We start from the raw sequence: 15,479 nt of genomic DNA, 5'->3' as shown, positions 1-15,479 counted from the left end.
GAAAGGGACCAACTATATACCCTCCCTGTGCCCACAATAACTTTAAAAACCTTTGTCAGGTCACCCCTCAGTCTATGTTCCAGTGAGAACAATTCCATTATTTCCAATCTCTTCATGTAATTAAAAACCTCCATTCAAGGACCTCCTCAGAATCTCATCTGCATTTTTAGCTCTATCAAATGCTTTCTATGGCATGTTGACCAGAATTACCTATCCAAGTACCTTGTACAGCTGCAGCAGTGAGCTCTGATTTTTTTCCTTCTTCACTTGAAGTTGTTTGCCACATTTCCTACCCAAGATTCAAAATTCAATGTGAGGCTGTCATAATAAAAGCATCTCCAACATAGACAAAATGCCTCCAAACAAGGTCTGTAAAGTTACTTTTACTTTTTTTCCCCCAAACGCCACTGTATTAGATATAGCAGGGTGCCGTTATAGTATTGATAGTAGTTTATTATTGAAATGTACACCAAGATACAGTGAAAAGCACCACTCCCCACAAACATCCTGAGGGTCACTATTGACCAGAAACTTAAGTGGACCAGCCTTACATATATTGTGGCTACAAGAGTAAGTCAAAGGCTGGGTCTTCCCTTGGTGAGTAATTCACCTCCTCATTCCACAATCTTCAAAACACAAGAGATTGAAGGAATCCTCACTTCTTGCCTGGATGCAAATCCAGTAACATTTAAAATTTGACACCATTCGATTGCATTTCACCAACCACCTCAATCATTCCTTCTCCCCACCACAGTAACATCATGACTGTAGCATGACCATCTGCAATCTGCACTGCAATTACTTGCATTTCTCAAACCCTCAACCTTTACCAACAAGGAGAATAAAAGTGAGAGTATGGGAACACCAACTGAAGTTTCACCTCCAGGTCACACATCACCCTGACATGATATTGCCTTCATTAATGCAGAGGTTAAATCCTGGAATTCCCTGTTCTTCACGGTGATGGAGTGACTTAAAGGGAATGGCTAACAAAAAGATTTTCAAAGGCAATAGAGATAAACAATAAATAAATGGCAGTTTTACCCCATTCCAAAATAGGAATATATTTAATAGTAATATTCAGTAAACAATGATGAATAGAAAAGCTTCAGGGTATTCCTCCTTAAATCTGACTCATGGCTGAAAGGGAAATGTATGAATAACATTATGAAAAGAATCCTTTGACTAAATTCAACTTTATAAAATGTACTAAATAATTAACAGAAAATATTTCAATGTATAATGAAAACTTCATTAAGTATGAAATACTGCTAAAATTATAAACTCTGATATTTCCCTTACAGTCACACTGAACTCTATCTAGAACACGGTTTGCAATGTTTGCATAAGTATCATGCAATTAACAGGAAAGTTTACAAATAGGAGTGAAAAGTATATTCATTTATAGCTCAAGAAAATCTTATCAGATTCTATTATTACAAGCAATTGCTCAATTTATATAGTATTTGATAAAAAATAAAGGACACTATACAAAAGTGTTGAGTATAGGTTTGTTAAATAGTAAACAGAATTGTAAGTTAAATTTCCCTTTTACATCTTGAATCATTGAACAAAACAAACCAGGTTCACATTACAATACTGCAATTAAAAAGTTAGCATATTATATATATTATCGCAAAGATTTTATTAAAATAATTGCTTTAAATATAAATTAGTATCAGCCAGTATTGCATGCAAACAGCAAACTATAGGCCTATCTGGATTTCCTGAGAAAGGGTCTTTTCATAGGCCAGAGATTTAATTGAAGCTAGACAAAAAGTATTCTAACAGTTTAGTATACGAATTCCATGCATAAAAAATTACAAATAATAACCACCTACTCCAACAAAGCAGATCTATTTCTCTGAAGGATTAACGAGAAAAGGCAACCAGCTACCAATTTTTTTTAAACTGACGTAGAAGCTTCCAACCACGACAAAAATGTCTAAATAACGATTCACACACCAGTTCTGTTATTGCTTTTCACGGTTAAGAGAAAACTAACACGTTTTATAGCTAAACGTGAAGTGCATTTCGCATTTAATGCCCATATCCTCTTATTTCCTCAGTGCTGGAGATCTAGCGTCTTTGTAAAAGCCAGCTACAAGAGGAAATCTCACTGAATGCATGACATGGTGACCTCGATAGTCAGGCATTCCACCAATCAGCTATAAGAATTTTACAAGCTCCATCAATCTGGTTTGCTTAATAATACCAACTGCAGCTCAAGCCTGAGGAATCCATTTTTTTGAAATTCGCTGGGGAGGGTTCTATTCTTCTGTTTATTAATTGCATTTTATTTCAGCGCCTCTACCCAGACTCTCCGTCAGTAACTGGAATGGTACAGTACCACTTCATAGAAATAATTACTTCATCTTATCAGAAATAACGGCACAGAAGGAGGAACTAGCACAACTAGAGAGGGAGGGGAGGAAGGAAGAGCAAAAAGCACAAGGACATGATAAACAAGCAGTTTCCTCTACTAAATTTTCAATGATCCCATGCATTGTTAAGCCAAATTTTATTTAAAAGTTAAAAACTCAAACACTTTTAAAAGACCAGTGTTATTATGTAATCCTTTGCATTTCCTCATCCTGCTGCAATTTCCAGCCATCCCTACAGAGCTCTCATTACCTGTAAGAACGCTCCCCTCTCACTGTATGCTTCCGAAAAGGAATAATGGTGCCATTGTCTTGAACGATGTCATTATTATTCTCAACATTTGGGGAAAGTGCTTGCTGTGTGGGACCAGGCATTGGTGCTATCCCAGACTACAAATTTCTCAGTGCGTGCTGTCGGGTCGGCAGAGAGCCCGTTTCTTCACTACGGGGCTCTGCTTGACCTCAGCACTGACGTCAAACGCACAAGAAAAATCTGGAGACGTTCGGCGGCATCCTCGTCACGTGACATGATTTTACCATAGTAACCAGCGAACTCCTCGAACCTAACAATCCACCCAGGGACAGCATAGGGCCACGTCAATATCAAAAGCGAAACGAGTAAATACAGGTGCTCTTCTATTTGTTGCATAACCCCTCATGCTTAGACTCGTCTCTCAGAATGACATTTTAATGCAGACCATGCACTTTTGTTTTAAAAACGCAGATGCTTCCACTGTGAGCACAAAGGAAAATTCATCATCTTTATCGGAGTTTTCGTTTATAAAGACATTCTTTATTTTTTGCATATTCTTGTTCAATTCTTATTAAAAATCTAATATTTAAGAATTTTAAATGGAAACTAGTCGCCACATAAACATGCAAGAAATAATAATGGGAACGCGGAACGTTTTGTTAATTACAATCAACAATTCACTTCAATTAACAAGCCACACACACACCCCGGTCAAAGCGGATGAAAATGGTAAAATTTATCTTATTTTAAAGCTCATTATAAACCCCGTGCTGCTTAGATACAGTATAATAACTTAAACTCAAATTTGTACGATTATTGTTTCTAAAAGACAAGATGTTTGATCACTGAACTGTTCGAGAATAACTAGCACGCAATTCTAAAAGGGAACAAAGATTTAAGCTCAGTGAGGGAAAGTAATGGAGTTAATTGTACTCAGTTCTTTAACAGAATATTTACAACTATAAAGTGGCATGCAAAAGTTTGGGCACCCCGGTCAAAATTTCTGTTACTGTGAATAGCTAAGCGAGTAAAGTATAAAGTAAAAGATGACCTGATTTCCAAAAGGCATAAAAGTTAAAGATGACACATTTCTTTAATATTTTAAGCGAGATTACTTTTTTATTTCCATTTTTTACAGTTTCAAAATAACAAAAAAGGAAAAGGGCTTGAAGGAAAAGTTTGGGCACCCTGCATGGTCAGTACTTAGTAACACCCCCTATGGCAAGGATCACAGCTTGTAAACACTTTCTGCAGCCAGCTAAGAGTCTTTCAATTCTTGTTTGGGGGATTTTCGCCCATTCTTCCTTGCAAAAGGCTTCTAGTTCTGTGAGATTCTTGGGCGGTTTTGCATGCACTGCTCTTCTGAGGTCTATCCACACATTTTCGATGATGTTTAGGTCGGGGGACTGTGAGGGCCATGGCAAAACCTTCAGCTTGTGCCTCTTGAGGTAGTCCATTGTGGATTTTAAGGTGTTTAGGATCATTACCCTGTTGTAGAAGCCATACTCTTTTCATCTTCAGCTTTTTTTTTACAGACAGTATGATGTTTGCTTCCAGAATTTGCTTGTATTTAATTGAATTCATTCTTCCCTCTACCAGTGAAATGTTCCCCGCTGCAACACAAGCCCAAAGCATGATCGATCCACCCCTGTGCTTAACAGTTGGAGAGGGGTTCTTTTCATGAAATTCTGCACCTTTTTTCCTCCAAATATACCTTTGCTCATTGCGGCCAAAAAATTCTATTTTAACTTCCTCAGTCCACAGGACTTGTTTCCAAAATGCATCAGGCTTGTTTAGATGTTCCTTTGCAAACTTCTGACACTGAAATTTGTGGTGAGGATGCAGGAAAGGTTTTCTTCTGAAGACTCTTCCATGAAGGTCATATTTGTGCAGGTGTCGCTGCACAGTAGAACAGTGCATCACCACTCCAGAGTCTGCTAAACCTTCCTGAAGGCCTTTTGCAGTCAAACGGGAGTTTTGAGTTGCCTATCTAGCAATCCGACAAGCAGTTCTCTCGGAAAGTTTTCTTGGTCTTCCAGACCTCAACTTAGCCTTCACCGTTCCTGTTAACTGCCATTTCTTAATTACATTACGAACTGAGGAAATGGCTACCTGAAAACGCTTTGCTATCTTCTTATAGCCTTCTCCTGCTTTGTGGGCATCATTTATTTTAATTTTCAGAGCGCTAGGCAGCTGCTTAGAGGAGCCCATGGTTGCTGATTGTTGGGACAAGGTTTGAGGAGTCAGAGTATTTATAATGCTTTGAAATTTGCATCACCTGGCCTTTCCTAATGATGACTGTGAACAAGCCATAGCCCTAACAAGCTATTTAAGGTCTGAGACCTTGGTAAAAGTTATCTGAGAGCTCAAATCTCTTGGGGTGCCCAAACTTTTGCATGGTGCTCCTTTCCTTTTTTCCCCACTCTAAAATTGTACAAAACAAAAATAGTACATTAATCTTACTTAAAATATTGAATGTTTCGTCTTTAACTTTATGACTTTTGGAGATCAGTTCGTCTTCTACTCACTTAACTATTCACAGTAACAGAAATTTTAACCAGGGGTGCCCAAACCTTTCCATGCCACTGCACATATCTAAATTGATTTTGTAATTAAAAACTCTGTACTAGTTATCTAGAACTTCATTATTACAGTTGGTTCCTCTGACAACCAAATCCAGCTCCTTGCCTTCACGTGCGGCTCAGCTACTAAGGCCGGCAGTATTGTTTCTACTGACAGGGGAAGGGGCAAAGGTGGGTTACTGGAGCCTTAGCACCAGTCGCTTCGGACAGATGGGGTTCGCTCGCCTTGGTTGACAGGTCATCTAGGAGAAGGAAAAATCTAATCTCAAACCTCCGCTGCTTTGCGGCCATATCCACTCATGGGGACGGCTTCGGGTGTAAACTCTGAGAGAAAATTTCGGAGCTGGAGTCCCAAAGGCAGTCCTACGTTGACTGGCAACTCCTGCGACACTGCTGGTGCCAAACTGTATCGGCCTCTGCCAATCCTTTGGATTCATCAGATGCATGGAGAAGGAGAGCTTGCTACATGGGCAACAGTTTGTGGCTTGCGTATCGAGACAGCTAGGATGCAATATCTATGATCAACTCCGACCGACGGAGGTCTACCACTACTACTAAATTATTATAGTGGTGCACTGAAAATGTCTACATCTATCTTTATAATGGAAACTGCCTATGTAACTTGCAGCACCAATTTCCATTTCCTGCTCCCGACCATGGCATCCTCAGCTTGTTCAAACCACCCGTGTTCTCCAAATCACCATTTACGTGTAGTAATTCAAAATTGAAGAAATATGAATTGTAGCAACTTGTAAATTTGGGATGTGAACTTACTTTGTTATTTCTTGTACTAGTCCATTTTCTCCTACTTCAGCTTAAAATCTATTTCTGGGGTTTATTTTCTGTGCAGAGCTATAGGAAATTGATTAGTAAATTCCAAATATAAGATTCTATAGCTCCCAATCTGTATTCAAATGATTCTATCCCTACTACACGTTGTTGTACAAACGCAGCCTTCCCCAAAGAATGAAGCACAGTAAACATAAGTATATATGGAAGATACAGTATCCATTTTATATCCTGAATATTGGAGTATAACACTAGCTGTTTGAAATTGGCATCTCTTATTGGAGTGCAGCCAATTATGTACTTCACACTGTCCTGTCCTACAAAAATTAATCTTAAAGCAACGATACAAAGTCACCTTAGTTTCTACAACCTCCCTATATCTGTTATGCCATTTCTGGCTTCTGCTTCCAGTCAGTGTTTTGCATACACTCTGATTTGAGTCACACATACCACAATCTTTAACAAATGCTGCACCTGATATGCTGGTAACCAAGAATGCTAAAATCCGAATTTCAATGTATCCACCAATTAAAGATAAAAGATCGTATTTACAAATGACATCCTCAGCATTAATTCCAACTGTGCATGATGTTGAAGCTACAAAATGGAGCTTTCAGTCCTTCAACTTGCAATAGAACAATTTTTTTTAAGTGGACATACATGCAGAAATTTCCTGCAAATTTTCATTTTTCACCCCTCAGAAAACCCAAGGTACTTAAATATCTCGATGAAATGAACTGCCATGTGCAGAAATTTTTGGTTTGATAAATTTAAAATTGTCTTAAATTAATAATACCATACATTTAGCACATCTTTCATCTGTACAGGTAAAACATCTAAAGGCGTTTTTCAGAATCAGATTTATTATTACTGACGTGAAATTTGTTGTTTTGTAGCAGCAATACATTGCAAGGCATAAAAATTACTGTATGTTACAAAAATAGTGTAGAAATGAATAATGAACATGGATTATTCAGAAATGTTTAAGTCTGATCAAACTGGAGGAAGGATGTGATTATGCTGGAGTGGGTGCAGAGGACATTCACCAGGGTTGAAGCATTACAGCTGTAAGAAAAGATTCTAACTAGGTTTGTTTTCCTTGGAATGGAGGCTAAGGTGTGTCCTGATAAGAGGTTATACAAAATTAAGGGGAGTAGATAGTAAAATTCTTTTCCCTTAATGGTGGGGGGGAGGGGTAAGCTTTAGTGGGGGACTGAGGGGGATTTTTCCCCCACCACAGAGAATGGTTGGAGTCTGGAATGTACCAACTGAAGAGGTAGTGGAGGTATGACTCTTACAACGTTTAAGATACACCCAGGCAAGTAGCTGAGCCACCAATGTGTTAAAGCCAGTAAAGTGGGTAAATCAAAGTTAATGGGCCAAAAGACCCGTTACTATGCTTTACAACTCTAAGAGAATATGACATTTGATAGTAAAACCTAATAACCTGTTATCAAATACCCAGATGGTCATGATATTGCAGAGATGGGCTTAAATTCTACAACATCCAAAATGGTGCATTGGGTGGATGTTGTGCAAGGACTCTCAATCGTGAACTATTTCCACACAAGAACGAAGATTGTGTGCATCTTAGAAAAGACTTTGCACACTGAATAAAGATATTAACCCCATCAGAGTTGCAACATGGGCAGCTAAAAAAGGCAAGGCACACATACTATAGATTAAAAGCAGAGGGGGGAGGGGAAACATTAGGCCTTGAGCTTGCGGTAAATAAAAACAAAAAATAATTCTGGAATCAGCAAGTTAAGCATCACCTGTGAAAAGAGAAACAGTTAACATTTCAGATCAAAGATTCTTAAAACTGAAAAATTGAGAATACAACGTACCTTTTAAGCTGCAGAGAGGGGTGAGAACAGCAACATCTCATCTAGCAGTTTTGTTCTTTCTATATAATACCATACACAGTACCTTTTTCCATGCTCAAAACCTTTACAAGTCAATTCTTAAAACTATTTAATGCTGTAGACCCAACTCAGATTTAGATTAATTTATCTTATGTACATCAAAACACACAGTGAAATGCACTATTCGTGTTAACAACCAACACTTCCAGGGATGTACTGGGGGTACAATATTACACAACGTTCAAGCTTATTCAAGTTTATAATCTTTAGAGCTGCACAAAAATATCTAAATTCAATCTGCTTCCTACTAGGTCACTAGCACCAGAAATGAATGTGCCATATTTAAAACATGTACAAATGCACTTAGCTTTATTTATGAAATGTCAGAATTTGCACTTTAATAAAGCTAATGGAACTTGAAAGTGTGCCAACTTTCATGTAAAATTGTCAGCGATGCACGTTAATGTTTTAAAGTGAATGCTTTCAAGTTAGAGTCATACAGCACAGAAGAACACTATTCAACCCAAATGGTCCATGCCAATCAAGATTCAAGTTCATCTCAATTGCCCAACTTTGGCCCATATCTCCCAAAACCCTTTCTATCCTGTACCTTTCAAATGTCTTTAATGTGCCTGCCACAACCACTTCTTCTAGCAGCTTATTCCATATACTGACCATTTTCTGGATGAAAACGGTCCCCCTCAGGTTCCCATTAAATCTCACCTTAAACTTTTGCCTTCTAGCTCAAGAGTCCCCAGCTCCGGGAAAAAGACTGTGCATTCATCCATCTCTACCCCTCAATTTTATATACCTCTGCACAAACACCTCATTCCTCTACACTCAAATAAAAAATGTCCAACATCTACCACCCTGCCCCCATCGACTTCTTGATTAGTTCTTCAAAAAACTCAAATTTATGACACATGAAATTTGTCACAAAAAATTGTTCAAGAAAATTTGAGTGAGCTTCACATCATAGGAAAGATGCAGAAGCTTTACAGAGGGTGCAAAGGAGATTTACCAGGGTACCACCTGGATTTGAGAACATGTCTAATGACAAAAGGTGGAATTAGCTACAGCTCAAACAACAGAAATTTTGCAGATGATGGAAATTCAAGCAACACACATCAAAGTTGCTGGTGAACGCAGCAGGCCAGGCAGCATCTCTAGGAAGAGGTACAGTTGACGTTTCGGGCCGAGACCCTTCGTCAGGACTAACTGAAGGAAGAGTTAGTAAGAGATTTGAAAGTGGAAGGGGGAGGGGGAGATCCAAAATGATAGGAGAAGATGCATGTGGGGGGGGGAAAGGAGCCAAGAGCTGGACAGGTGATTGGCAAAGGGGATATGAGAGGATCATGGGACAGGAGGCCAGGGGAGAAAGACAAGGATGGGGGTGGGAACCCAGAGGATGGGCAAGGGGTATAGTCAGAGGGACAGAGGGAGAAAAAGGAGAGTGAGAGAAAGAATGTGTGTATAAAAATATATAACTGATGGGGTATGAGGGGGAGGTGGTCGACTGTACCTCTTCCTAGAGATGCTACCTGGCCAATTAGCTACAGCTTTTCTTTTTAAAGCAAAGGCAGATTAGACTTGAAAGGTGTGATGAAGAATATAAGTAGCACAGGTAGAGAGGAGAGCCAGCACCTTTCTCCTCAGGGCGGCAGGACGAGATGACATCCTTTTAAGGTGAGTGGTGGAATTTTTAAGCATGATGTCGGAGGTAGGTTTTTTTTTTATATACACACAATCTGGTAAGTGCTTCGAATGCACTCCCAAGGATGGTGGTAGAGGCCAATACGTTGTGAACATGTAAGACTCAGATAAGCATATGTATGAAAGAAAAATAGAGCATTATGGTCTATGTAGGAGGGACGAGTTAAATTCAGGTGGAGCAGGTTAAAAGATCAGTCTGCCATGCACAAAGCCATGTTGAAAATCCCGAATCAATTCCTATCTTTCCAGATGTTTGTACATCTTATCCTTCAGAATCCCCTCTCATAATTTACCTACCATATAACATTAACGGCGTAACATTAGCTACTCACCAGTCTTCCAACATTTCCAATCACGTCACCAAAAATAATACACATCTCAGTGAGGGGCTCCACAATTTCTTCTCTAGCTTACCACAGTGTTCTTGGATACAGCTGATTAGGCTTTAGAGATTTAACTACCTTCATACATTTCAAGACATCCAGTACCTCCTATGCTGTAAAGCAGGCTACCCCAGGGTCTGACAGCTTCATGTCTTTTTCCATGGTAAAAACAGCAGAAATACTCATTGAGGACGTTGCCCATTTCTTGAGGCTCTGCACAAAGACATCCACTTTGGTTTTGAGGCACACTATTATCTCTCAATTTACTTTTTCCCATTAGTATACTTATAAAAATCTCTTATGATTCTCCAAATCTTCTTTGCTAAGGTTATCTTTTTGCCTTTCTGATATTTTCCCGCTGCGTGTACCCCTGCATCCCATATACCCCTCCAGAGATTCACTGGATCCCAGCTACCTGTATCACAGTTACCATGCCTCCTTCTTGCCCAACAACTCAACATCCTTCATTATCCAGGGTTTCCTATGCCTACCAGCATTGCCCTTCATACTACCAGGAATATGCAAATCTTGAACTCTCAATAGCTTACTTTTAAAAGCCTCCATTTGCCAGACATCCCTTTGCCTGCCTGCAAACAAACTCCCTCAATCAACTTTTGCAATTCGCTGTCTAATCGACTTACAACTTAGAACTTTATCTTGTTGACCAGGTCTACCCCTTTCCATAACTAACTTAAAACTAACAGTACTATGGGTACTGCTTCGAGAGTATCCCAGCCCAACCGACACCTCAATCACTTTATTTCCTGCAGCCACAGAGTCACAGATGTACACTGGTGCCATCTTGAAAAACCTGCTCTGCCCAAGCTTTGCCTTCTCCCTGGGAAGACCATATACTGAATGAGAAAGCTTTCCTCAACACACTTAAATTCCATCCCATCTACAAGCCTTTAGCACTATGGCAGTCCCAGCCTATATTAGGAAAATTAAATCCATACTATGACAACCCTATTATTCTTGCAACTTTCTGCAATCCCCCTTTATGTTTGTTCTGCTAATTTCAGTTGATTATTAAGCTTTTTGCACAAGTCCAATAAGGTGATCATTTCAGGTCCATCCATAAGACCTCACTGGAAGTATATCTAGTGGTAGTAGTCACTGGAAGATCCCTTAGTAATTTCATATCTGACAATCGTGATGTTTTCCTTAATCAGAAATGCAACTCCCCCTCCTCACTATCATCCAGTTCTATGCCATCTCTAGTACTTGTACCCTGGAACATTTATTTGCCAGACCGGTCCTTCCCTTAGCCGTGCTTTGTTTTAGATTATAACGTTTGCAGAAGGGAATGCTATATTTCCTAAACATAGAAAATGCTGGTGCAATCCAGCAGACAAGGCAGCATCCATAGGAAGAAGCACAGTCGACTTTTCGGGCCAAGACCCTTCGTCAGGACTCTCTTTCAGTTTGTAGAAAGTAGTCTACAGACTGTCTTTCAGTCAGTGGAGGAAGGGAGGGGGAGGGAATTACTGGAAGTTGGAGAATTCTATGTTCATACCAAGTATATAAATTCCCTCCCCCTCCCTTCCCCTATCCCTATGTCACTCTGCCCCCTTCCCCAGCTGCCTACCACCTCCCTCTTGGTTCCGCCTCCTTCTACTACCCATTGTGTTTTCCCCTATTCTTTCTTCACCTTTCCTGCCTATCACCTCCCTGCTTCCCCTCCCCCACCCCTTTATCTTTCCCCTTACTGGTTTTTCACCTGGAACCTACCAGCCTTCTCCTTCCCACCCTCCCCCCACCTTCTTTATAGGGCCTCTGCCCCTTCCCCCTACAGTCCTGACGAAGGGTTCCGGCCCGAAACGTCAACCGATCTTTTCCACGGATGCTGCCCGACCTGCTGAGTTCCTGCAGCATGTTGTGAGTGTTGCAGAAAAATGTATTGCTACTTTATTATTTCTTGAAAAAATATTGAACTGTTCTATTTCAGAGTTGGTGATATTGTACTTGGTTCTGTCATCCAAGTATACAGTACATATACACAACAGACCTAAAGCAACCAAACGACGAACTCTGGGCAACTCTAATATTGGCCAATATTGTTGAGGCCCTCCATTGGTCAGGGTCAACCATGGATATTGCATGCTACCAGTCTACATGATTCGCAATCCAAAGAAGGACAATAACAGCAAGCTGTTGCCCAGGCAGCAGGCTCCACCTCTCCCCGCAGCTGATGAATCCAAAGGAAAAGCAGAGACTGATACAGTTTGGCACCAGCAGCATCACAGGAATTGTCAGTTAGCTTTGAACTCAACGTATGAATCCCTAAGGGACTCCAATTCCAAATTTTTCCCCTCAGGATTTACTCCTGAAGCCTTCCCCATGAATGGGGAAGGCAGCAGAGGATTGAGATCAGTTTTCCTCCTCCTAGTTAAGCTGCCAACTAAGGCTGACCGAGCCCTATTTGCCCAAAATGACCAGTTTTAAGGTGCCAGTAACCCACCTTTGTCCCTTCCCCTGTCAGTAGAAATGCTTCCAACAGCTTTAGTAGCTAAACAACACGTGAAGGCCAGGAGCTAGACTTGGTGTCAGAGGCTATTTGAGATACACACCACTGGGAGCATTTAATAGATAGTAGAAGTTTATCCCTACTACCTCCCCTGGCTAGGACAACCTTAAGGAAAAAACTATATTAGTTCCAATAAATGACTTTTCAGTAGTCGCAGAAGTCATATGAAACAATAAGCTCTTCTTCATCAATTTCTCAGCTACATAGACAGTAGAGTAAGAGAAAGTAGTGAAGTAAGAATTAAAGTAATTGACGGTGTGATAGGAGTGAGTAGATTCAATTGAATTGAATTAACTTTAATTCTTACATCCTTCACATACATGAGTAAAAATCTTTATGTTCAGTCTCTGTCTGAATGTGCAATGTGCAATTTATAGTAATTGTAATAAATAGTATGTACAGCAAGATATACAACAGAACAGTCAAGATAGCTTAGAAATACAATTGTGTCAGCATAAATTAATAACTTCTTCTCTGTAGGCTGCCTCGTTATTATTTGAGATAAGGCCAATCAGTGTATCATCTGCAAATTTAATTAGCAGATTGAAGCTGTGGGTGGCGACGCAGTCATGGGAAGACAGAGATTAAAGGAAGGGGCTTAGGACACAGCCCTGGGGGGCTCTTGTGTTGAGGGTCAGAGGGGCAGAGTGGTGGGAAAAGAGGAGAGATGCAGAGCTGGGATGAGAGGGGGCAATTCAGTTTATGTCTGGGGTTGAATGAGAACGCTTATAATATAAAGTGGGTTTGAGAACAGTAAAGGAAGGGGAAAATATACAATCTGTAACCATTGAAACTTAATAATCATCCTCCTGGAGAAAGAGGGACACACTGCACTGTTCAATATTCAGACAAGTCAGATGAGCCATTTAGCTAACACCAAATTTTAACCCTCTGTTTTAATTCAATTTCTGCATTTTCTCCAATCTGTGTGACAGAATTTAACCAAAATATATCAAATAAGCATCATTCACTGTTTGGTATTATTAAGCTATCCAGGTCTTCCATATACTGGTACATCAAGTACCACAACGTTTCAGCCAGAGTTTTCTACTCAAGTCTGAAAATGACTCAAACAAAAATTTGGACACCTCAGTGTTGACTGTAATAATAACACCACCTTATTTATTCAGCACTTTTCATACAAACTATGTTGTTCAAATTGCTTTACAATGGGATAAAGTGCAAATATGAAAATGAAAGGCAAAAAGTTATTTAAAAGCAAGGTTAAACACATGGGATTTGAGCTGTCATTTAAAAGTGTCATCTGATTACTAATGAAAGGTCTTGGTCTGAAACATTGACTGTATTCATTTTCATAGATGCTTCCTGACTTGCTGAGTTCCTCCAGCAAATTAAGTGTAGCACATCTTAAAAGTGCAGAATTAGGCCATTCAGCCCATCAAGTCTGTTCTGCCACTACTGATTGCCTTGATGTGCAGGAGAGTGATAGAATCCTATCACATTCATAGAAATTTTCAAGTAGCAGCAACACTTGTACATGAAGAGAATTAAATTGCAATGTAAAGATGTAAAATGAGAAAAGGCTTGGGTGTGGGATTAAACTGGACAATTCTTTCAAAGAGTTGGAATTGGGCTGATGATCCAACTGATTCTTCCCCACCTCCCCCGCCCCCCCCCACACCTTCTTTAAGGTTTCACACTTCAGTCTGTGTTTGATAATTCATGAAACTCATGAAAGGAGACCAGAGAAGTTCCACCAATAACTTTTCCATTTCTCTCTCCTCAGAGCTCCCAAGAATGCCTGCAATGATCATGTCATCTGCAGATATGAAGTAGGTGTTCAAACACTAATATCTCCACTCATGGTCTACAAATTATACACAATTCTATCATTTGGCCCATAGATTTTGTTACAATGGTATTCTAAATGTCCTTCTTCATGTTACGAGAGCACCCACTCCTACCATCCCCTCAGGCAGCATGTTCCAGATTGCACTCATCCTCTGGTTAAAAATATTCTTCCCGTGTTTCCATACAAGATAGAAAAAGGCACTCAGTTCATGACTCTATGTTGGTTTTGAAAGCATTCCCACTCCCCCATAAATGTTTCTGTGTTCTATTCTCCCCAAATTCCAAATGTCCAGACCAGATCCTATCACTTTCCTGCACACTAATGCAATTTGTAGTGACAGAGCAAACTCAAAAGGCCAAATTCTGCTCCTTTGCCTTATGGTCTTAAGAAACTATCAGTCATGCATCTTTGGATTGTGGGTGGAAATTGGAGCAAACCCATCTGGTCAGAGACAGTTACAAACTTCACACAGAGAATATCAGAATGGGATCTGGGGTATAAAGGAGCAGCTCCATTAGCCATACCACTGTGATACCCATAATTTTTATTAAACTCCACTCTAAAATTCCAACCCTTTATCTTAACCCTGTGCCGTCTTGGCTATAGATACACCTGGTAGGGGGAAGATTCCTCCTGATTTATATTCTGAATCATTTTTTATAAAAAAAATAGGCCCTCCTTAGCCTTCTCCATTCCAAAGAACAAATCAAACCTCTTCAACCTCTCCTCATTGCTGAAACACTCCATTCCAGACAACATCCCCATCAATCTCCTCTGCATCCTCTCCATGAAAATCATTATTGTAATGATATGGTGACATAACTGCAGAAGGCATATGCTCGAATCAATGTTTGACGTAGTTACATTACAACATTTGGCCCTTATGTTCTGTGCCTCAGATATAAAGACAAATGCACTGCATTGCCTTCTGAAATATCTTAATTACTTGTGCTGCTGCCTTCAGGGGTTCTTGAACTTGTACCTGGTCTCTCTGCTCCTCAGTATTTCTAAGGATCCTACTTACTGTATGCATCTTTCAAGTCCTCCTAAAATGCAACACCTCACCTTTTTGAAAATTAATTCCATCTTCCATTTCTCTGTTCATTTACCAGATGTCCAATGGCCAAAGACTACCTTCCACACCATCAATAACGGCGATTTTTTTCATCCAAC

General features: G+C 39.9%; 1 protein-coding gene across 5 annotated transcripts in view; it reads right to left on the bottom strand.

Annotated features, from left to right (window-relative positions):
- mapre2 (microtubule-associated protein, RP/EB family, member 2) overlaps positions 1-15,479 on the bottom strand; it is a 72,729-nt gene that overhangs the window by 52,784 nt on the left and 4,466 nt on the right. Inside the window, exon 1 of one of the 5 annotated variants that reach the window (XM_063063196.1) lies at positions 2,635-2,848. The exons of 2 other annotated variants lie outside the window; for them this stretch is intronic. In XM_063063196.1, the coding sequence (XP_062919266.1) occupies positions 2,635-2,756 (122 nt within the window). In that variant the 5' untranslated portion in view covers positions 2,757-2,848. 2 more of the 5 variants (XM_063063226.1, XM_063063218.1) reach the window with 2 other exon arrangements.

The sequence above is a fragment of the Mobula hypostoma genome, chromosome 1, assembly GCF_963921235.1.
Source record: "Mobula hypostoma chromosome 1, sMobHyp1.1, whole genome shotgun sequence".
Lineage (NCBI taxonomy): Eukaryota > Metazoa > Chordata > Chondrichthyes > Myliobatiformes > Myliobatidae > Mobula > Mobula hypostoma.
This window is presented reverse-complemented; position numbering and strand designations above follow the sequence as displayed.